The sequence below is a fragment of the Halichoeres trimaculatus genome, unplaced genomic scaffold, assembly GCF_033239565.1.
Source record: "Halichoeres trimaculatus isolate MK-OKI-2021-1 unplaced genomic scaffold, fHalTri1.1 fHalTri1_scaffold_16, whole genome shotgun sequence".
In the NCBI taxonomy this organism is placed as follows: Eukaryota; Metazoa; Chordata; class Actinopteri; order Labriformes; family Labridae; genus Halichoeres; species Halichoeres trimaculatus.
The window spans coordinates 17,799,163-17,822,376 of NW_027437194.1; the positions used below are offsets into that span (position 1 = coordinate 17,799,163).

Here is a 23,214-nt window from a genome sequence, read left to right on the forward strand (position 1 = left end):
TTTTTCAAGATTTTCAAAGGGGATAAAAGATGGCCGGTCTAGTTTCTTGTATTAAAACATTGTCAATGTTTAACGAGCACATTTTTCTTTACCCATCGGCTAACTTCAGGCAGTTCAGACATCATATGAAATTTTTCAGACTTGTCAGGTGAATGTGGGTAAAACTCTTATTTTCTTCAAACTTTGTCCGCCTCTTCCTTATAAACACATCCATCTTGAACGAGCTGCTCAGCATAAAGTGTTTCCCTCATCCAGAGAAATGTGGTTCTGTCACTGAGAACAAAGCCTCTTTTCTTCAGCGACAGCGCTCTCCGCCGGGTATCACTGTATCTGCTCCGACCGCTGCCTTATGAGTCACCGTGAGGCGCGATATATCCGCTTTCTTTAAATTATTTGAATCTTTTGACTTGGGGCGGGGGATTTCCCTACATCCCACCTTAATCCTCTGACATTTGGTCGCTGCAGACGGAGGTATTTCCTCCACGAGTCAAAGGATTTACAGAGAAGCTAAATGTCATGGTTGATGCTCTGTTCATACTCACTGACGCATGAGTCGTCCTTCATGGTGCAGTTTATTTGGCATTTGATTAGATGTACATCTACCTCAGAAAAACACAAGCCCCCCCCCTGCAAATGAAGCATTTTTTAATTTAAAGGCTATGAAATAAAAGACAATAAAATGCAGCAATCGCCGTTTTACACAGAAAACATTTCAAATCCAGTAAAATTAGTTAAAGACCACCATAGTCTACACAGAAACTACAGTGTGATGCAGCTGTTTGGGACATGGGCGGGGTTTTTGATGCACACAGAGTCTTTGAACCTACTGTACAGGACAGACTGTTGAGCTAACAATGTTTCCATCAAAAGAAAAATCTCAGCATGCCAAATAATAAAAACAACATGCACCTCAGGTCCAAAAAGCAGATTTAAAATAAAAAAAAAATCAAACTTGATGAAAGAAAGAAGAAAAGAGCTCTTTCTTACACACACATGCACAGTTTCACGTCACGTTCCACATTTTGTCGTTGGGATAACCTGTGTGGATTGTCGAAGCTGAAATGAAACATAAAAAAAAGGGAAAATAATAATGTACATTCAGACACGTGCACAGTCATACACACACATTTACATCTGGCTGTCGAATGCTGGTGGTTCTAAAAATGTCCTCGATTGTCATCATAACAGGGGCCTAAATAAGTTCACACTTTTCTTTTTATTACAATAACTTTAACTGCGATCTCACGGAGAAACAGAGAACAGTAACAGACCCATCAACAACAAACAGCGAACAGAAAGAGACACAGCTACAGTCAGCGACATTATCTTCATCAGTAGCTGAAACAGAATAACACAAAAATCACATCAGGGATGGAGAGGAGAGGGGCAGCATCCAAATATAACACCTGACAGATTTATTCTGAAAGAAAACCCTGAATTAACCAAAAAGATGAGCGTGCAAAACATTGAGCTTCTTAACATGGTTCAGTTAGCAAATACACAACTATCCTGCCAAGAGTTAATGAGAAAGCAACAACAATGGGAGCTTCTGCATGATTCAACCACCTCATGATTGGATATTAAATAAACTGATTTTTGTAAATTCATTAGCGGGATATCGCTCCTCATCTTCACACATGCACTTCATCGCTGATCAGTTCAGAATGTCAGACGATAAAACTATCAAGATTACAGCCTGCAGTCAGAAATCAGGATTAAAAAGAACACAATACCTAACTCAGATATTTATAAGTACCACCACAATCCTCAGACACGTTTCCGTGTGTTAGCATGACCTAATAAAAACCCTATAGCAAGAAGCTACCGGTACCTTCTGTAAGGTAGAACCTCAGTATTACAAAACGTCTTTGCTGCAAATTTGCGTTATAAACCTGGAAGACCACTTCGTTATCAGACTCATAAGAAAGTGAGGGGATAGAGCGCAGAAATCGTGCCAGAAGAAACGGATTTGATGATGACTGAAGCCTGATCCGTTTGAGCGACAGTATGATACTAACGAAAACACACAAGGAGCGATGGATGGCTTCACTGTCTGTCCTTTCTTTGCCGTGTGCTGGACTTTTACGAATCTTCCTGGCACAGACCTGAGTGGTTTTTACCTCAGGGTTTTCCACCAGTCAGACCAACCTTGAGATGTTTCAGAAGCTGTTCTAAGTCAAAGAAGTAAGAGAGCCGCATCGTCTTCTGTACAAGCAGTCCTCAGAAGCTGCTGTCTTTATAAAACAAACAAGTCTCCTGAAAGTCGGCGTCTTGGCATCGTAGCTCCGGCCTCTGATATGTCTGTACAAACTTTAACTACACAACAGTCTGCTGCCGTGTCCTCTCCTGCTGCAGAGCGTGCACACAGCCTTTCTCATCTTGCAGTTTATGTCCCATTACAGCTCCATGTCAACAGTCCTATACCACAGTGCTGAGGGAGGAGTCTGCAGGCATGGGGGCGGGGGCGTTTCCATCTGTCGGCGTGTCAGGCCCCACCAGCAGGGTGCTGCTATCTATCGAGTCCTCCCTCTCCTGAGATGACGGCGCTGAGTTTAACACGGGAACAGAAGCATCGGGAATATCAGCATGTAGCGCGTCCCCCATCGTGTTCATCTGGCTCGGCACGTGACCTGAAGAGAAGAGCAAAGAGGGGACATGAATATGAGAGTGTGACTCTCAAGCACTGAGATGAGATAAAAACGTCAGCACGTACCGAGATCCACATAAAGGAGGGAATCTGGGTTGATGGAGGCTTCGTAAGGAGGAGGAGGGTCATCAGGGTGCTGGATGTCGGGGTATTTGTAGGCTGCATACGGCGGGGGAGGCTCCTGGAAATGGAAAGCGCCTCCCTCTCCGTCATCAGACAGATGCAGGGGAGTGAGGCCTGTGCCAAAAGCGTCTGGGCCGTAGTCGAAGCCGGGGACTCGTCTTCCAAGGTTAAAGTGGTGCACTGAAAAAAAAGCAGAGGAGGGTTTAAAAACACTGCCACCCATGAAACCAGACACTCCCATTCACAGAATATATTAAATTAGCATAAAAAAAGGATTTATCTGAGAGACTCTTTCTCTGGAAACTCTGATGGATTCTGTCTTAAGCAACAAAGCAGTCTGAAACAAGCAGTATATATTGTAAAAGAGCAACAACAGGCTATCAGAGTTAAACACCATGAAACCTGTGAGGAAAGTAATTTATATCTGAACCCTTGTGTATCACGTGGCGTGAAATTCATTGCCCCTGTCAAATTAGCAGAGACTAATTATGATAAGTGGCTTCATTTTGTGACCAAATGTCGTGGTTAAGAGAGAGATAGATGGCAAGAGAAGGAAAGGTTGTTATAACACTCACGGTTTCCTCCAATCAGAGTTTCGATGCGTTCACGTCTCCGCTGTCGGAGTCTGTGCACCATGAAGAGCAGCAGGGAGAGGATGAGGAAGGAGGAGATGCAGCTGACGATGAGCCTCATGCCGCTCGCCATCGAGTCGAACAGACTGTTTCCGTCTGAGGAGAAACAAAAAAAAGGAATGAGCTGCTTTAGAATCATCTGCTGAGTTTACACTTTTGAGAATTTAAAAAACAACTTCAAAAACATCTGACATGGAGAGTGTAAACAAAGACAACATGACAGCTCCCCAAAAGTGAAGCCCAAATCATCAGCTTCCTCCATTTAAACAGATGGGACATGGACCAAACGAGTGCTGTTTTTTTTCATTAGAATCAGTTCTTTTTTTTTTAAATAAAAGAGAAATGAAAGAGAAAAGTGAGGAGGACAAAATTAAATCACAAAAATAACAGAAGAGATTTAAATAGGGCTGCAACTAACGATTATTTTAAAAAATCAATTACTCTGAGAAATATATTTACGATTAATTGATGAATCCAGGGAAAAAAAGGATGAGAATGCAGAACAGTAAAATTCATAAAGCCAAACATGCATTGTTATTTCAGTTGATGACTATTGTTTGCTTGATGATACATACAAAGAAACAACATAGTTGAACCTAGTTTAAGCTGACCACATGATACATTTATAAAGTATAACAAATGACATGAATATATTGTCACTTAAAGAATCAACAGTATGGGCAAAATAATAGAAAATACATTTTTTTGTCATCAGATTAAGAACTTAGTGGGCCAAAAAGGTAAATCAATAAAAGGCTTTCATCTTTACAGGACGAGTTGAAGCATCATCTATCTTTTAACTACATAAAATTCTAGAAGTAAACAATTTGAAGACATATTTTTGACTTCATTTATTCACCACCAGGAAGTAACTAACTCTTATTTCTTTCCCCAGCTTGACAGTGACAGATCTTACAGGTGTGTTTACATAAGATCTCAACTAAATCAATCATATTCAGTGAGTTAGGCTATGGCTGTAAATAAGTGAGTGAAGCGTGTTAGTACCTGGGTCCAGGCAGGTGAACTTGCAGCACTCTTTGGGATCCTTCCGGAAGTGTTGGCAGCCCTGCGGACGCTCACACAGCGCCGCCACACACATCTCTGGCTCTCCGTCGTGACACGTGCAGCTCAGACACGGGTCGTCCCCTTTAGGGGTGAAGTAGTAGCCCTCATTTACTACATTGTCTTTTATATCCACACACGTCTGCCCTGCAGATGAAAGTCATGAGAAGTTAGAATACATCAGGAAGACTTCAAACATTTGTGACCAACAAGAATTTAACAGGAATAAAAAGGAACGTACTCCTCTTGCAGAGGAAGGGAAACTTCTTGTAGCAGTTTTCAGCGTGCCAGCTGTGCAGGCCTCGTTCGTTCATACTTTTAATCTGAAAGCGCTGCAGCTGGGCACAGAAGACGTTGTCCTGAGTGTCAGACGTCTCTCCGAAATTGGTGAGACCCTCTGGTGGCAGGAACACCTGCATGGACCCTAGTGGAGCAAAAAAAAAAAAAAAAATGTGTTTGAACAACAGTGAGATAAAATATGAGGTCCCTTCCATTTTTAAAAGAGCAAATAAAGACCTTTGTAGGCCACCTCCCAGCGTCCCTCAAGGGAGTGGTTCTGATTGGTGATCACATACTGGTACCCCACCCAAAACCTGAAAGAGAGAAGTAAAAAAACTATCAAAACTATTTGGACTCATCTGTGAGATGCACCATTACACTAATGCTTTGGGCCACTAGAGGGCGTGCAACCCTTGACACAGGATCACTCCCTTCATCAGAGCCTCATTAGTTGATCTTATATCATTCAGAGAAAACAAGTCTGCATCAGAGTAGAAAACAGAAAAAAAAGGATTGAAAAGTTATTGAGTTCTGCAGATAAAACCAAGTTTTTGGATCCAACTTTTCTGGAAATCAATGAACTCCTCACTCAGAGACTTCAGGCATGTATTTAGACAACAGTTTCCTCTCTACCTAGACATATCAGACTTCGTGCAACACTTTGAAAGCTACAGATACTAAGAACTCACTTGCACTGGTCTCTGCGCTCACAGACTTTGTCATCAAAGTCCACCTCAATCTTCAGGATGAACTGCAGCTCCTCGTTGGTTCCAAAAGTGGCCAAAGAGCCGTTGACTTTCTGACAGGTGTCCACGGCCTGCCAGTAGTTCTCGTTCCTCAGGTAAACCTTGTAGCAGCTGGCCGTTTTCTCGTAGTGGTGCCACCCACTCGGGCATTTCTCTGTAGACAGACAGGAGCGTCAGGGCTGTGCCTGATGAAAGCTGCTTCATTACACAGATTCAATGAAGTGAGATTCTTACTGTTAAAGCGCACAGGCTGAGCCACACCGATGACGTCTTCTACCTGGTCGTATCCATTACCGAAACGAAACCTCTCCTCTTTTATGGCTGGAAAACAGAAAAATATTTAAGGTGAACATGTGGACATCACTTTCCCTTCTTTTGCAGTTTAGATCATTTGATTTTTTTCCCTAAAAATTCCTGTAATGAAGATAAAAAAATCACAAATACGGACTTCACAGCCTGAGATGGCAATCCCTCAGGGTACATTCATGGATCTCTTTGTTTGTGTTTGTACGTTTTACATGCCTTACGTATGTGTCTTCATGTTTTAATGATCTCCACTGATGACACCAGTTAGAACGCATGAAACGTTTGTTTGCATTTCAATTATTATCAAGGAAGTGTACAATAATTAAAATAAGATAAAAGCTGAACCAACAGTTCTCTTTGATCACGTACGTTTGTTCACTTTTCTTTCACCTGGATACATGCCACCTGGAGTTTATTTTGTTATTTTAGCAGAGATCATGCTCAGAAAGCTCGTCTTCTCTTCTTTTGGGAACTGTTAGAATTTTCCAGCACCTCAAATGGTTGAAGAATTACAGTAATCAGAAGAGTTTGCATCAGTATGCCTATAATTGGAACATTGTTGCACATGGATACCTACACCGTACCATAATCCCTGTATACCACCTCGTTTTTTTCTTTGAGGAACCCTTTGAGTTTTCTCTCTCTCGCCCAAATTGTTGAGGAGGTACAGTGATTTAAAGAGCACTTGTAAAATGAAAGTATCAGCACTCTGATGGGTTTTTAAGCGTTAAAGCTTCTCTGGAGTGTGTTTTAAAGAAATTCTTCTAGTGATTTTATCTCCTCAGAAAACTCAGAGGCCTTGGTGTTGGGCTGCAAGTTTTAGAACTATAGAGGAAATCTAACGAGTATGACTTAGCGTTCCAACCTCCCGCCTTGTACGATCACTTTAACTATAGAAGTAAGCATAAAACATCCATCTTAAATATCCACTGATAGGACAAAGAAGAAAGTTCAGAGAATCATGAAAGATGGTTCCAGTCCTTTCTTCTGCCAGTTTGAGCCTTTGAGCTCAAGTAGGCGCTTTAAGCTGCGTGTCCACCAAGCAGTCCGGTACGGTTTGGTACAGTTAAGCTTGATCCCGTTTGCGTTTCCACAGCAAACTGCGCCCTCTCATGGTAGGCAGCGTGTAAGCTGTATGCCGAAAGCCGCGGCTGTAAACAATGGTGTGACGCCGTAGCAGAGCTACACAGTGTACCCCGCTAATAAATCCAACGAAGAAGAAAATGCGACACAGCAAACAAAGAGCATAGATGGACATGCAGCATTTCGTCCGCTCTATGATTTGCATGTAGCTCTTTGATACAAAGTGCAATCAAGCTTTGTTTCAGAGAAGTCTGTGTCCCGCTAGGAGAAATACAGCCGCTGTCGGGGTAAGTGACAAGTCTTTTGACCAATCAATGGTCCGCAGTGTTGTAGCTCCACCTTCTGAGAGCGGTTCGGTTTAGTCTGGCGCCCATAAAAAAGGTCCCAAAAAGTGGGGGACCTGTCCCGGGATAAGTCAGTGGAAACGCCACTAAATGTGCGGCGTACCAAGACCAACTGAACTGGTCTGCTTGGTGGAAACGCGGCTTTAGAGTCCCTCTGGTGACTGTAAACATGTTGAAGTAGTGATTATTCCTGAGAGCAGTCAACATCCTGTACCCTAGAAATGACTGATGAGATCCTTTCTATTACATGATGTCATGAACTGATTTCGATTTGTAATTTTGTTGTTTAGTTTGTCAGTTAACAAAGATGAGACAGATTTTAAGACAATAAAGATGGATTCTTAATCTTGTTTTATTTTAATCTAAGATCCAAGCTTTGTCCACTTCCAGCAAATCAAAGACTTTTTCTTAAAGAGTCTAAAACCTTGAGGTAGAAGGAAAAAAACAGATGTAATTTAGTATTGGGATTTTTTGTCTAACAATAGATTTTTTTTTTTTCAAATTTTAATCTTTCATTTAGTCTTTCTTTATGAGCAGGGTTGGAAAAAGTTGAGATGTCAGATCTCCTGAATAAATCCTAAAAACTGACTCACATGTGATGCACATTTTTTGGGGACATATGGCTCCTGATATAGTCTGTAGACATCATCATCATTTAACTTCTTCACTTAGACAGGTATCAATAAAGCAAACTAAAAATCGCAAGTATCAGAATTTTCAGTGACGTCTTCCTTCAAATCTTGTCATGTCTTCTCTTTAAAGACGAGCAGATGAGTGGGGGAAGGAGAGATACGTACGTCTGCAGAGTTTGATTGGGAAATAACACTGATGTAACAGAAGTGCAAACAGATAATGTTGGAAGGAAACAGAAGGTTTGTGTTACAACTCACAAGCTGACCAATCAGTGACACCTGTGGCCAGAATCTGTACTGTTTCTCTGGGATAAACACTCCATTTCCCATGAGCACTATCACCCACTGTCTTGAAGCCTTGACTCTTGACATGGCTTACATTAGTTTTTGAGAGAAGATCTTTATGACACGACTTTTCAAGACAAATTTTTCAAGGATGCAAAGTGATGAGGTAATGTTTCAATTTATAGTTAGGTAGCGCTGGTCCATCTCAAGTTTCCACCGTTACTACAAAACAAATATGTGAAATGGTTTGCTTCTAGAAAACAGACAGGTCTTTGCTTCTCACTGCAAAACTTTGCTGGTCAATGTGTCATGTGTGTAAATAAATTTACTTTCTTGCATCTAGAAATAACCAATTGTGGTGCTGACACTCTCATTTCAAATTATAAATTAAGAACAGGCAAATGAATAAAACTAATCATTTGCACAATGAAACAGACTCAAAGACTATCAATGTGATTTTTGCACTATTTCCTCTCTCTAACCTACAATGAGGTTAAAATGTTCCCTCCTGTGTTTGTTTTTCTGGAGCTCGTGTGATCGATTGCTCCAGTTTTCTGCGGTATTTAACAGGGAGCTAATCCCACTCTGGAACACTGATTTCAAGGTATGCTGATGATTTAATGGATAATAAACCCTCACTGACACGGGGATCAGTTATCGGTCTATTTTTCATTTCCCTAAGATGCTGAAGCTACAAGGAAAGAGAGGCAGAATTGTGTAATTAAAGCTTTTGCTAATGAATTTCCTTTTCTGAGATCCAAGATTTTATTTGTGAATGATTAGTGCTTAGTGGTAATCTTTAAACAAACACTTCCTGCCTTTAAGCTTGTTTTATAAACAGGCTCAAAGAGACGGATGAATGAAGTCCAGTGTGAAACCTCAATCAGGATACAGGATACTGTCAGCAGGCCAGAAGCGTTTACTCAAAAGCATGCATAACCGCTGCTGTATGGAGGTCACATGCTGAACTCAATCCTTTCAATAATTCCTATTATGCGGTCAGAGATGTGGGGATAAGGTCTCTGTGGACTTAAGAATGCCTAACAATAGGATTTCAGTCAAAGGATTAGCTTCTGCTGCAACATTTACACAGTGTTGAAGAGATCAACAAGCAGTAAACAAAACAGATACACATGTGCAGCCACTCAGAGTTTAACTCGAGCAGCTCTGCTGTCAGTCAGGAGCTGCTGGATCCTGTGTGGAGGATTAAAGGGACGTCTTACCTGCAGGATAACCGAGGCGTCTTGTCTGTATTTAGAATTGTTTGGGTATGATGGGATTGTCTGAGAGCAGCACTGTTCTTTGTTACCGCTCTTCTCGACAGTAATCATCCTGTTCTGGTTATTAGGTAACAGAGTGGGTGTAAAAAAAAGGCTTAGGTGACTCATACTCACGGGGACAGTCCATCTCGTCACTCTTGTCCTCACACGCTGTCCAGCCGTCACACTGCCAGGACATGGGGATACACTGCATCTTCCCACTGCGGCAGGCGAACTGCCCGGGGCTGCAGCGCTGCTCTGTGACACAAAGGAAAGAAAGATCGTGTGGTCAATCCTGTGCATGACGAAGCTTTTTAAAAAACACTCTCAGAGTCCAGAGGGGACTACATGGGACCTAGAGTTGGGTTTAATTTCTACAGCTGAACATTTGAGAGCTTGAAATCTGTCCTCCACTGTGCACGTTGTTTTGTCAAAGTCAGTCAGAAAGCGGGTCAGCGGTTAGATGGTTAGCTCTGTTGCTTCACAGCAACATGTTTCTTGGTTGAGGCCTTCCTGCATTGAGTTTCAGTATGCCTGATGGGTCAATATGTCACTCCAAAATTGCATGTTGTGGATAACCACCGACATCTCTCCAGAACAAAGAAGTCCAACAATATTGATCAGTCACTCCAATTCTGTTAGGTACACACTGATAGGAGCAATGTGTCAATAATAATCCTACTCTTATGTCTATGTAATTTAAGGCTGTTAAACAAATTTCAATCCAGATTAATCACGTTTGATTTCTGGTATTTTGTATTTGGACATAAGTCATATTTTTTTTGGCTTCTGTGACTTTTTCTTTGGAGATGATCGGACAAAGAATAGAGCAGGAAATTGGGAGAGGGAGATAAGGGAATGGCTACATGGGCCTAGTCTCTGTGACATCACCCATTTGTTTCTGATACTGAGTTTTGAAGCTTCTCGTAAACTGAGGCCATATTGGTAACACTGAACTCAGCCTAGCTTTGTTTGAGTTAGGTAGAGGTTAATTAAAAGGACATGCCTTTATATGGGCAAACTCATACATTTAAAAACATTGTAAATAAGGAGACATACACTAATTCTGTACAGTTTGTGCCAATAGAGTAATATGCTATTCTGACCCAACATGTTTTTTCAACTCAGGTTTTATCGCAATCACAATCGCAATATCAACACATGCAATTACGTAATCGCAAAAGAGGTGCGATTGTGCAATTATTTAATTATTTTAAGTGAGGCACTCAAGGCGAAAAGAAACTCTACCTCTGTTATTTGGTGTTATTTTGGTTACCGGTTGAATGACACAGCAAAAAGATGTAATTTTCAAAACATGCAAAGCAAAAGTGGCATAAATGTGCTATTTTGAATACAAACAAAACAGTACCGTTGTGCTGTACATTATTGTTTGCATACAGTAAGTTTGGATATATTTTGAGAATTATTACACAATTAAAATCCTCAGTAATCCATCTCTGCTTTTTTCTTGATTTTCTCCATGATAACCAAGCAAGTCTGTAGACTCATGATACAACTTTTTTTAATAAAACGCAAGCACAATCACAATTGCAATATTGTCCACCTAATCGCCATTCACACATTTTCCCCAAATCGTGCAGCACTAATATAATGTCATAAAAATCAACTTTTTTGACACTGTAGGTCTGTGGTTTCTGATGTTTCTGCAGCCAGCCACAAGTGGGCACTCAATGAACTACAGTTTTTAGCACTTCTCATAGGGATCGACATTTTTCGACCTGATGTTTCTGTTTGGAAAAGAGATGTGGGAAAAGCGCAAGACTGATTCAACCAGCTTCAGGACTACAGCCACCCATATTTACGTTGTTGTGCAATTCTTACCAATGTCTGAATTTGAGAATCAAAGTTGTGCAATTATGAAGAGTTCCTGTATGCGTGAAACTATCAGTCATTTGCTTTAATCTCATGAGGGTAAAGCAGATGACTGATCACAACATGCTAACCTCAGAACATCTCTTGGTCTTTGGCTGTGTCTCAAATCAGGTACTTCTGCACTTACACTCACTATTTCAAATGCATAAGAGCATCCATTGGCAAGTACACAAAAATATAGAGCATTTTTCACAGCTGGTGCACTCTTAACGGTCAAAAAGTTGAGTGTGGAGAACGGGACATTTCCCAGCGTCAATAGTTGTCATTTTGGCTGTGTAGCAGAAAAGGTGGGAACGCATCAAACGATGGACAACAGTGAACACTGTGTACTTCATGTAACTGTAGTAATAGTTGTGTTTGATTTGAGACACAGCTTTTGATTTAGGCTGTATTCAGACCAGAAAAGTCCTTTGGTCCACTTGTTTGGTCCGGACCAAAAGCTGACTTTATTTTTTTTCGTTTGGTGCAGTTCGTATTCAGAATGTACTTTTTGCAAGTGGACTATATTCTGTCAACACATCCACGTGTGTGACGATCGGTGCTCTCATTAGACAGCACTGACAAAGGCGGCACACAGAATACAGACCCAGAAATGGAGGTAAACATGTGTTTGTGCTCTTATTAGAGCTGCAAAATCATTTTCAGTTTCAAGAGCAGCTCCTTCAAAGCAGGCTTAACAACACCGTTTCAATTTTCGGAACAGCGAAGACGAATGCGCGCAGCAAGGAGACGCTATGCTCTGCGTGTCATGACCCACAACATGCTAGCAACAGCATGGCTAAACAGAAAACGGAGGATCAGGTATGAACCAAAGACAGTTAGGGTACGGTGGCTTTATAGGCCCAAAAGGCGCATGTATCCGGTAGTTAGTTTGGATGGACATTGGTTTGTATTCAGACCTGCACCAGAGAACCACGAACCGCGAACCGCACCAGAGTTCGTTTGGAAGCGGACCAAGACCACCTCAAAAAGTGGGTCTCCGTCCGGTTGTTTGGTCCGCACCAAGGTTTGTTTGTGTCTATTCACACCTGCATGAAAAGTCCGCACCAGCCTGGGAAACGAACCCTGGTCCGTTTAAAGTGGACCAAACAGTCCAGGTCTAAATACGCCCTTAGTTTCACCCACAGATCTGTGGGCACTCGCAAAATGCTAGCTAGCGCTCTGCTAGCTTTTGTGATGCAGTTGAAGCTACACCTGTATGCTTGGCTCGTAGGTGTTAGTCTAAAAGCAAAGAACGTCTGTGATACTGTCATTGTGTTGTGTACAAAGCAAAGCAGAAACTGAAAAAATCAGTGACACAACATCTTTAAAACTACAGCACTCATCAACACAATGTGACAGTAAGAAAATCATTGAAGTGGTAGAATTTATAAAACAAAAGTGAAAATCTGGAGCACTTGGTAACTGATTATCTACATCTATTTAAAGAAATGTACTCATCCACAGCAACAAAAATCAGACCACTTCAACAAAAGCAACAGGGGGTTTATAAGCATATCTTTAAGCAACACTTTAGTTATGAGGACAAGTGAAGAAGGAGCCTCTTCAGACCTGCAGCACACACACATCAACTCCATCTATAGGCTTTTTGTCTGTTTGTATCCTTGAGCAGCACAGTCTGTGCTCAGTGAGTCTACATACCACGTGTGATTAACATAAAAGATGCCTTGGTTACAAAGCTGTCTGTGTCCCAATTCCCTCGAATGAAGAAAGACTTAAAGGAAGATTCCCATGCTACTTTGATTCAATTTAAACACTTATCAAATGAAGTTGGTGAGAAAAACAAAACAGTTTCAGGTTTATTCAGGTTTTGTTTTTCAAGTCAGGCTCTGGATTACCATGAGAATATCTAAACGTTAGTAAGGAGCTGCTAATTTACACATCACAGCCACTACACTAACACATACACTGTGTTCTTACCTGACAATAATCTTGCCAGAGCTACCCTCGGACCTGAAAAGAATAGAAACAGCAGAAGTGACTTTCCTGCTCATTATGGCCCCCCTCTGTTATAAAGTCCTCTGCTCACTGATTTCCCCAGTGGCTCCATCCATCCCACCATCTGTTTCTTGGATACAGGTGGTCGTGTTTGCCTACAATAGAGCCGGACCACCCACTCACCTGACAAATATGGCTGCTCTATTTTTATTTTGAAGGGAAAAAACAGAGGAGCTCTTCCAGGGGGTTGTTGTTTCATGTGTGGACCAACAAGCCAGGTGACATTCAGCAGAAGACATGACTGTCAGCTGTGATGATACCACACAGCAAGACCACGACCCACGGTGTCAACCAGACGGTGTTGAAAACCTGCTCCATGAGCGGTTAAAGAAAAGGTCTCATAAAAAAAACTGACCCACCTAACGAGGCTGACCTTAATGCAGGTCGCAGACGCTGTGCCAACAGCAGACGTCACCTCGTCTTAGTTAATGCTAAGTGGATTGAGATGCATCACAGGCCTGTGCGGCTCTCCAGGGGCTGAATCCATTATCATTGGTCCCACTGAGCTTGAATGAGTGTCAAACTGATGGATAACATTAGAGAGCATGTTTCCCAAACAAATTAGAGAGGAGGTGTGATGTTAATAATTAATTCTTAGACATAATAGCTCTTTGTGGTTAAAAGAAAAAAAAATGTGTATGGCTCTCACAGATTTTGCTGTTATTGCCTTGAGAGACATAAAAACCATTTAAAAATCCATATTTCCACTATCTCTAACTCACTCTGCTTTCTGTGTGTGTCAACTGGAGGATGAATTCTGAGCTTTTTCCTTGACAGCACATTTCTGTTAAACCTGAATCCGGGGTCCTGGGCGTTTAAATATAGCTGACTTCACTTTCTGAGTGGTATCTGCATGTGCTCAGGACTGAAAAATACATGCTTGATTTGTGCTTTCTGATGCCTGTGGTCTGCACAGCTCTGCTGACTGCACAGTCTCCACCAGTATCTGATCTCCCTCAGAGGTGCTGGAGAAAGCCTCAAATGTAGAAAATATCCAGCTACTTATCAGTCATAAGCATCTAGAATCACAACACAAAAAGTAAGGCAAGTTGTGTTTGGTTGATTGTTGTTTCGTTGTTGTTGTTGTAACAATGCTTCTCGTACTGTACTCTTGTACTGTTGGAAAGCCTGTTGATTTCATTTAACTCATTGGCTGCCATTGACATCTACAGACACCAATGCAATTGCAACCCTTTGCTGCCACTGATGTCCACTGATGTCAATTAAGGCCATGTCCACACGTAGCTGGGTGTTTTAAAAAATGAATATTCCTTCCTTGTTTGTTTTTGCAAATACTTTCGTCCACACGCAGTAGGCAAATCCACCAATAAGTGCAGCTCAGGGCATGACAAACCCATATTTTGCCAGTGTTTTCCAGACGTAAAACCATCCAATCAGAATGAGCCCCCGTCATTCAGGTGTGACGTTTGAGAACCAAAAACTCAGTTTACTGGCGTCCACATGAAATCTTCTCTTTGGCTGGATTTTTCAGAAAACACTGCTTTTAGTGACGTAAAGCTGCGGTTTTTGTGTGGATGACAGGCGTAAACGCATAACAGTATATGCGGTTTCCCAAATACCCAGCTACATGCGGACATGGCCTAAGTTTTCAATGGGGTGGGCTGGGGACAGTTCAGCAGAGATTGTCCATCCTAAACTAGTGACTCCTGAAAGTGGCAGTGGTGCTCTCTTTGAATAAGAGATTAGCATAAATTATGAGAACAAGATGTGAGATGACGGAGAGATAACGGCAAAACATAATTCTGACAATTCAGGAGGCTCACACTTGAACGGATTTTTCACTGCAATAGCAAGAAAGGACAACAAAGACGAAAGAGCTTTGGAGACGTGCGCTAGACACTCATCGAAGCTCATTTTCTTCGGTTTTTGTGTAAAAAAAATAGAGATGCACGATATTGGATTTTTGCCGATATCCGATATGCCGATATATCGAAACCCCTTTGGGCCGATACCGATACCGATAATCACAAGTTTGTTTGTTTTTGTCACTGTAAAGAAAGCTAAGTCTATCCTGTACTGGAATTTATATGTTACTCTTATTGTGACGGTCTTATTTGTTTAAGAAACACACATAAAACAAGACAAAAACATTTGATTTTACCATTAATACGAAATGTATTATTTTTTCAAACTCAAGACATTCAGTATTGAAATACAGAAAAATAATTTCTTTAGATCACATGAACTTTAAATGTACAATGCATTTTTAAACATAACCAAGTTGCATTTGATTATTTTAGAGCTACTGTAACAACCTGGTGACAGACACAGAGCTCTGCAGTGCAAATAAATGAAGTGCTACGTTTTATTTAAGGAGCTTATTTTTCAGATGGAAAATAATCCTGACTGAACAGCATCTTATCAGCTGTGCCTATCGGCAGAAATTTTCATATCTGCCGATACCGATAAACATGTTTTTAGGCTTTTATCAGCCGACACCAATATTGTGCCGATAATATCGTGCATCCCTTAAAAAAAAAAAAAACTAAACTAAACTAAACACAATAGGTGTTTTTGGTGAAACCATCCTTTGTTCTTCTACTGAATAAAGAATGGAAAAAGGTAGAAAGAGATTATTTTTTCCCTGATAAAAGAAGAGAGTCTTCTTCTTTTTGGTATTCACACAGTCATAAAATCACAAAAATCTGTGGGTCTTGAAAGATCAGTCAAAATGCTCTGAAACAGCTGGCAGCCAGTGAGTCAAATGGTGCCACATTTGTAAAGAAAGTGCATTTGTGGGATGAGCAGCAGAGCATAGTTTGCAGATTGCAATCATGAAAGATTTGCCAAATCTCTGCCAATGCCAAACAGCTTATTCTACTGTTGGCTTTTGTTTTGGCAGCACCCCTTGGTGCAGCCATTCAGGGGCCTGATTAGCACCTGATTACCAGCACCTGTTAGGCCCTGCTACAGTGGTCAGTAGGTGTCTGCTCCAAGATTAATCATGCCACGTTTCACAGATCTGGATAGAGCTTGCGGGATATAGAAACTCAGGCTGGTGTTCCCCGAAAACAAATGGCCGTGTTTTTAGAGTGTGATGGTGTAGGGTGGCATCTCTCTTACTGGAGAAACAAGGTATGTCATCATTGGAGATTCTGCAATTTTTATGGGCCCAACACACAGACTCAGCTCTGCATGTTCCTTACAAATGTGGTCCCATTTAAAAGAGACACAGACTTTTCAATGGCACAAGTTGTTTTTTGCAAAGAAGCATTGTTACAACAAAGAAATAGTCCACTGACACACATATCCTTGTTCTTTTCTGCTCTGTTTATAACAGCTCTAAGTGGAGGCGCACTTCTCCTTTTACTGTGTGAAACTCTGATGAAGAGGATGGAGTGTACCGACACAAACTGCGGTTAAAGGCTCATCTTTCTCTTCCTGTTTGGTGGTTATTTCACATCAGAGGGATGTTTTTTTTTAAATAGCACAAACGTGTTTCAGAGCCAGAGGAGGACCCCTAATGGCTTTTAATTAACCACAGCACGCCTTATACCAGGTCATACTTGACATGCGTGCGGGGAATCTCACTGCGTTATAGGATATTTGTAATAGGTTGAGAATAATGATGAGTGTTTCTGTGTGACAGCCTTGAAAAACCAGGTTTAAACCCGCTCTTATTGAGGCTATCCCTCTCACAAGTTTTGTCTACAAACGAGTGAACACCAGCTACCCTGAGAAAAGTGAGCCTCTGCATCTCTTACATAGCTGAGAGGAAAATACAATAAAGACTATGAGCCTGCCCCGGCTCAGTGCGACTGAAGTGCAACAGCACAGTGGACTGGCCTTGTGCTGCTTCATCTCCAGCCACTGATGATTCACATCAATGCTGAGGCTTGTGTTGAAAGCAGTGAGTGGGTACGGACACTCAGTTTGTATTCTTCTTGCCAGCTAACATTTAAACTCATATATTTCTTTCACAGTGTGGATGAAAGAGCTGCTGGTCAAAAACAAGGCTGCTTAATTATGTAAAATAAAAACAGCAAGGAGTCAGGGAATTGTGTCACATATCTGGAGTCTAAGAACTTCACCATTTCTTCAACTGCTTTAACAACACAGGTCGGCAACATGGGCAAGAAGCTGCAACACAAAAGTCTTCACGGGATGGAAATGTGTTAAAGATCTGGGCTGTTTCACCCACTTCTGTAAGCAGGTTATGATGCATCTGATCAAGGTCAAATGTTGATAAATCAACTGTTTTACAAGTTAAAATTCAACTTTTCTCCCATTACAAGCGACCTCACTCATGGAAAAAGATCTCTGAAGACATTTCTGGCTGTATTTCAGCTCTACTACATGTAGGTCACTGCAAGTTAACCGTCAACTGCAGCCATAGTCATGCCAGTCATCTGACAAAACCCTGATGGATGGTGTCTGTCAGGAGTTTCAGTACAGCCAACTTTTTAAGTGGAGTAAATAGCGATCAAACAGCTGCAGTGGTTCAAAGCCCCACAGAAAACAACCAGGGGCTCAGCAGACTGGTTTGTGAGGCTGATATCTGAAGTATTTCAGTCTGTAAAGCACAACTAGACGAGCAGACTTGTGCTACTTTGTCTGGTGCTTCACAGCGACCCGAAGCCCACATTCGGTCTAGCCTGAGGTTTGTGGCCTTTCTGTGACCCATATTTGCTGTACCGTGACAGAATCAGATATGGCTTTGTCTTCACAAGGATGTGGTGGCAAAATGTAGTGTACAATTTAATGTCCAGTTGAGGAAAAAATGTTAAAAGATAAGGAAAAGTTGGCACAACACGTCTACTTTGCTTTTTTTGATAATCACAGGGATCCATTCAAGGAAGAATCGAAAAGTCACTGCTCCCTCTACCAATCGCTTCTCCTTCTGTCTAAAGTAAGACTTCTGAAAACCAACAGTCACTGGTTTGTCTTTAAGTCCAAATCTCACAGGAGCACTCCAATTTTCCTGCTACCTGGCATTAATGTTTTCTTCTGCTGTTTTTAACTGACAACTTTCAGACTGGCCACATCCACCATGTGCCAGTTGTGCAGCTAGGCCTTGGAAAAAATAGAAAAAGGAAAGAAATATTTTTTCTTGGGTTGGAATCTAGCCACAAGAGCTATTCCATCCTTGTAAAATCAACAACTGTTCGATGATTAATTGGATATTTGAAAATCCTGACTCATCCCTACTGCTTGCTGTAAAACTCAAACTTTGAAGGCTTTTAATTTGGCTCTTTTGCATTTACTAGGGCAGGAGACTGATAACACCCACTGAAAATGGAGACATTGATGAAGTAGAGGACAAATAGCTGAATCCATACACACATCAGGGTAAATCCACATCAGTCATCTGTGACAAAGGGAAGTCAGCCCAGGCTAAAGCTAACATTGTAGGTCTAGTAAGTCCTTGTCAGGCAGACGCCGACACTCATAGCCCTGGGAATGGTCTTCTGGGCAGGCAAGTGCTTTCTGTATTAATGACATTTTTGGAATTGGCCATACAATACGGTTCCGATGCCTGGTACCTGGCAATTGGTACCGGTACTCAACGGTACCAAAATTTGATACTTTTATGTGTTTTTCTTTTTTTCTTTGTTTAATAATAAAATCTATGTATTTTTTCAATTTAACATATTTATTCTTTAATATATAACCTTGTAATGCTGTGTTCATGTTCAGCATGGGGAATGGCCTACTCCCCTACTCTTCCACTTCCACAGTCACAAGGATGCATTTAGGTACCTAAACATGGTATCTATTGATTTTACATGAATCGGTACCTGGTACTTTTGACAGTACCGGTCGGTCGGTACCTATAAAAGTCCCTAATTCCGTACCCATCCCTACATATGGCACCATGTTTTAACTTTAATATACCCAAAGTGGTGTGGAAAAGCAGAAAAGATTAGAAAAGGGGACCGTACAGTTGACACTGCCATCCTGTGCAATGATGGGGTTAGGGATGGGTACCGAATTAGGTACTTTTATAGGTACCGACCAAATTCTGTCAAAAGTAGTGCTGCACGATTTGGGGAAAAGGTGCGATTTGCGATTAGGTGGAAAACATTGCGATTGCGATTGTGCTTGCGATTTAATAAAAAAAAGTTGTGTCATGATGAGTCAACAGACTTGCTTGGTTATCATGGAGAAAAATCAGAATTGCATGTGCTGACATTGCGGTTGCGATTGCGATAATCGTGCAGCACTAGTCAAAAGTACCAAGTACTGATTCAGGTAAAATTGAAAGGTACCATGTTCAGGTACCAAAACACATCCTTGTGACTGTGAGGAAGAGACGTCAATTTTCCATGCTGGACATGAACTCAGAATTGCAAGGTTATATATTGAAGAATAAGAATGTTAAATTAAAAAAAGAGAGATTTTATTGTTGAACAAATTGATATTTTTTTATCCATCACAACTGTTGAGCACGGTTACCGATTGCCAGGTATTGGGCATCGGTACTGATTGTTCCAAATGTGAAAGGTACCAAACCCTAGATGGGGTAATGCAGATTGATGACAATGAAGGGTCAACACACCAGGCTTAACTGTGACTCCTCTCATGTGAATGATTGGAAATGTTTCCAAAACTGTTCAATGTTACAGTATAATGACCCAATATGAAACATGGCCGTTCAAGAAAAATTTGATGATAGTCTGGACCACAAATGCTACTTCCTTCCAATAATATAGACTTTAAAGCCTGTAATTTCACCAGCAAATATCCAGACCTAGTTTCACAAAACATAAGAGAGTCACCTGCAAGAGGCTCAAGCACAGCTGATTAACATCTCCCCCTCTCAGGAGATACCAACCTGGCGTGATACAACCCGATGTGAAGCAAGTGTGGAAATCAGGTAAGCCAATTATAAAAGTCTGGAAACTATCAGGGCCAAGTGCAGTCTGTTGGGTGTGATTAACGCCAACATATCAACTTCAGAGGACACCTGTGATGACAAAGTAACGGTGCTCGTCTCTTTGCTAAATTAGCAGATACTATACGGCTCTGTGACAAGCAGTGTTTCATGTTCACAGCTTCTCAAACTTTTTTAATTGAATTATGTGCCAGCAAGCCGGATTATTCTTGAGCTCAGCGCCCGTCATGAAAGCATCAAGCTTTGAGAAGGCCAACCTTGATGTGCAGATCATACCGTGGAAAAAGAAACCCTCCATGACACAGCCTTTGCAGGATTTGATAAAACAGGCAGAACAAGATTTATGTGCTCCAGAGCATCCCTCGCACATGAAAATTAAACACAGGGAAACAGATAGCTTTCATGGTTCATAGTATCAAACTGGAGGCCCTGTAACTCAAATGACATCTCCTTTATAAAGCTAACTGATTACATTTGATTACATCCGGCAATTGAGTGCAAATGAACCCCAGAGGGCCTCTTACGATGAACTCAATATCTGCCTGGGACCAAAACCTTTACAAACATAAACAATCAGAGGGATGTGTGTAATGCCTTTTCTGGGCAGCACTTCTGGTTGCTTCTTTGGATTTAGGCAAACAATAAAGTGTTTATCCATGACCTGAATTGATAACGCTTTCTCAATTGTCAGGATCCCAACATGCATTTGTCTTCTTCCTGCTTAAGAAGTATCCAGGAAAGAGCTAAGGCAGCATTTGCATTCACAGCACAAGCAAAGGCTTTCAATCGAGACAAATGAGGTAAAATAATTTCCTTGTTTGGTTCATAAAACATTAGCATTATGTGTCAAACATGATTACCTGCAGAGGACTTCAGTGGGCCAGTGTGATGCTATTTTAAGCATTAACAATGTGTTTTCCCTTGTGAGGGATTTTGATGGTTTTAATAAGTCATGAATCTTCCTCTGAATGTGTTGCGCTACTGACAAAATATTTTAAGGCATAGAATGTAAAATATTTATGCTTTTTCATCACAATTTTATCACTTTGGGTCATGTTGTCCCAAGAATTTGGGCATATCGTCCTGACAAGCAAATAACTGATTTGAATCACTATTTAAAGGCACTGTGAGGACTATCAGGAATAAGTATTTTTTTCTGGGATAAAGACTCAGTTTCCCATGAGCACCATAACCCTAAATTGTAAGGATGTGACCAAGGGGGCAACATCCTGTTTCAAAAACTGAAGCCTGTGTGGAAGTGCAAGAAATTGCAGTTTGTTAGCAGCAGAAAGACCAGAAACTATTTTCACACCAAGTCAAAAAACAGACATTTACAGCATGCTCATGGGCGGAAGACTTGGGTTTGAACTACTTATTTCACTATCGGCAAACACTGTGTAGGGGTGAATTTTCTTTGTCAATCAGCAATTTAGGGGATATTAGGAAAACACGTTTGCATAATCAGAGGTGAAGCTTGCAAAACTGACAGGTCTGACACCTTAAAGATGTTCATAAGCAGACTCAAAGCCCACCTCTTGAGTGGGTATTTCCAATATGGCCTTTGCCGACGATTAGCTTCATTACTCTGTATCAGGAACAGATGGGTGATGTCACTTGCCAACATGTATTTGTTGTGGGAGCAAATGCTCACATGATAATTTTCATATTTAGTTGCAGTTATGTAGTGACAACAAGCAAACTCTGAAGGTTTGTTTAGTACACCGGGCTATATTTAGCTTGTGTGTCCACCATTGCAACAAAATACATCCAAGAAAACCCTCTTCCTTTGTTAAAAGGATAAATTTTGCTTCAGAACTTTGATGTAAATAGGTTGGTCTGGTCCTTTACAGACTCTGAAGAAATAGCATTCAGGAATAACCAGTTTTGTTGCTGATAGTCTAATTTTAAATCGTGGATAATGAACAGGCAAATAATGAAAGTGAAGCTGTTTCAATACTGTATAATAAATGGTCACAGGGCCCCTAAGTCAACACACACCTATTAAAGGGTTCACATGCGCTTCTATTATTTCTGCATAAATTACATTCAATAATGCGTGTGGAAATACATATTATATGACAAACATGCATATCATTAACTATCAAAAGTACAATGCTAGTTATAAAAAAGAAAGCGACCGTTTTTATTTAGAGATTGCTTATTATTTTCTGCATAGAGTGGTTTAGTATTTTCGGAATTTGGAAATTCGTGTAAGTAGTTACTCACAGTGGTCGGGCTAAATCACTTTTTACAGGGAAATAACAGCTAAAGTAGTGGCAAAGAGGTGGTGCTGCACACCGTCCAGCTGTAGCACAGGAGCGGTTTAAAAACCACCGGAGCCTCCCGGTTTGTCAGCAGGCCTTTCCGCCTGACCTGCCGCCCTGTGCTTCCAGCTGTAATCTCTGTTCCCCCACTTCACAGACGTGCCCTCGGGAATGTGTGCAAAGACAGAAACACAACTCGGGTTTATTTACCTGTCCGTGGTGGGTCCGTTAAGGTGAGGACGAAGAGAAGAGAGAAGAGGACGCAACTGCTGCTATCAGCCTTTGGCAACATTTATCCTCCATTCATAGTAACTCCTCTATTCAGAAATTTAAAACATATACCGAGGTTCTGCACCGTCGCCGCCCTCTCCGGGTTTAAAGCGTTACCCGCTTCGCACACTCTAAACCCATTTCTGTGCTCTCGAAGCAGCAGAGGATGAAGAAAACCACCGTGTATCAAACATATTCACACCGTGCAGCGACACAGGCTGTGGTTAATCTGGGCGAGCAGCTAACGTTAGCTCCCGTGAACGTCCGCCGTCCTCCCGCTGCTCCAAGATGGCTGCGGCCTCCCATCACAACAATCCTAAACACGGTCTCAGCTGGAGGAGCTGTGGGGCGGAGTTTAGAAGATTACACTCAGCGTGACACACGATAACTAGTGTATGTGTGCGTTAGAGTGTGTGTGTGTGCACTTTGAGATTATTACGTGATGAATCTAACCCAAAATATTAGCACTGGTTGTTCTGAGCGGACACTTTAAATCAAGCAGCATTAGGCGAGCTGCTGGCACGGAGGACAGTTT

General features: G+C 41.4%; 1 protein-coding gene across 2 annotated transcripts; it reads right to left on the reverse strand.

Moving 5' to 3' along the window:
- On the reverse strand, positions 1 to 23,022 carry dgcr2 (DiGeorge syndrome critical region gene 2). 2 transcript variants are annotated; one of them, XM_074690860.1, is made up of 11 exons: positions 22,620 to 23,022; positions 13,212 to 13,244; positions 9,534 to 9,656; positions 5,724 to 5,810; positions 5,433 to 5,643; positions 4,981 to 5,057; positions 4,706 to 4,888; positions 4,408 to 4,611; positions 3,346 to 3,498; positions 2,714 to 2,950; positions 1 to 2,630 (listed from the first exon to the last, which is right to left on the reverse strand). In XM_074690860.1, exons 1-11 carry the CDS (start codon positions 22,699 to 22,701, stop codon positions 2,419 to 2,421), a joined length of 1,602 nt encoding a protein of 533 aa, XP_074546961.1. In that variant the 5' UTR covers positions 22,702 to 23,022; the 3' UTR covers positions 1 to 2,418. The 2 variants fall into 2 exon arrangements, with proteins under 2 accessions (XP_074546961.1, XP_074546962.1); XM_074690861.1 differs by lacking the exon at positions 13,212 to 13,244 and having other exon boundaries at positions 4 to 2,630; positions 22,620 to 23,020.
- Positions 23,023 to 23,214: the final 192 nt, after the last annotated feature.

Bases quoted from the DNA above. Each gene is read 5' to 3' on its own strand.
- dgcr2 (XM_074690860.1), bottom strand. From the start codon at position 22,701: ATGTTGCCAAAGGCTGATAGCAGCAGTTGCGTCCTCTTCTCTCTTCTC. The intron at 5,811-9,533 runs GTGAGTATGAGT...TCTGTTTTCCAG, and splicing joins TGACGAGATGGACTGTCCCC to CCATAAAAGAGGAGAGGTTT. The intron at 4,889-4,980 runs GTCTTTATTTGC...TTGCTCCACTAG, and splicing joins CTGGGAGGTGGCCTACAAAG to GGTCCATGCAGGTGTTCCTG.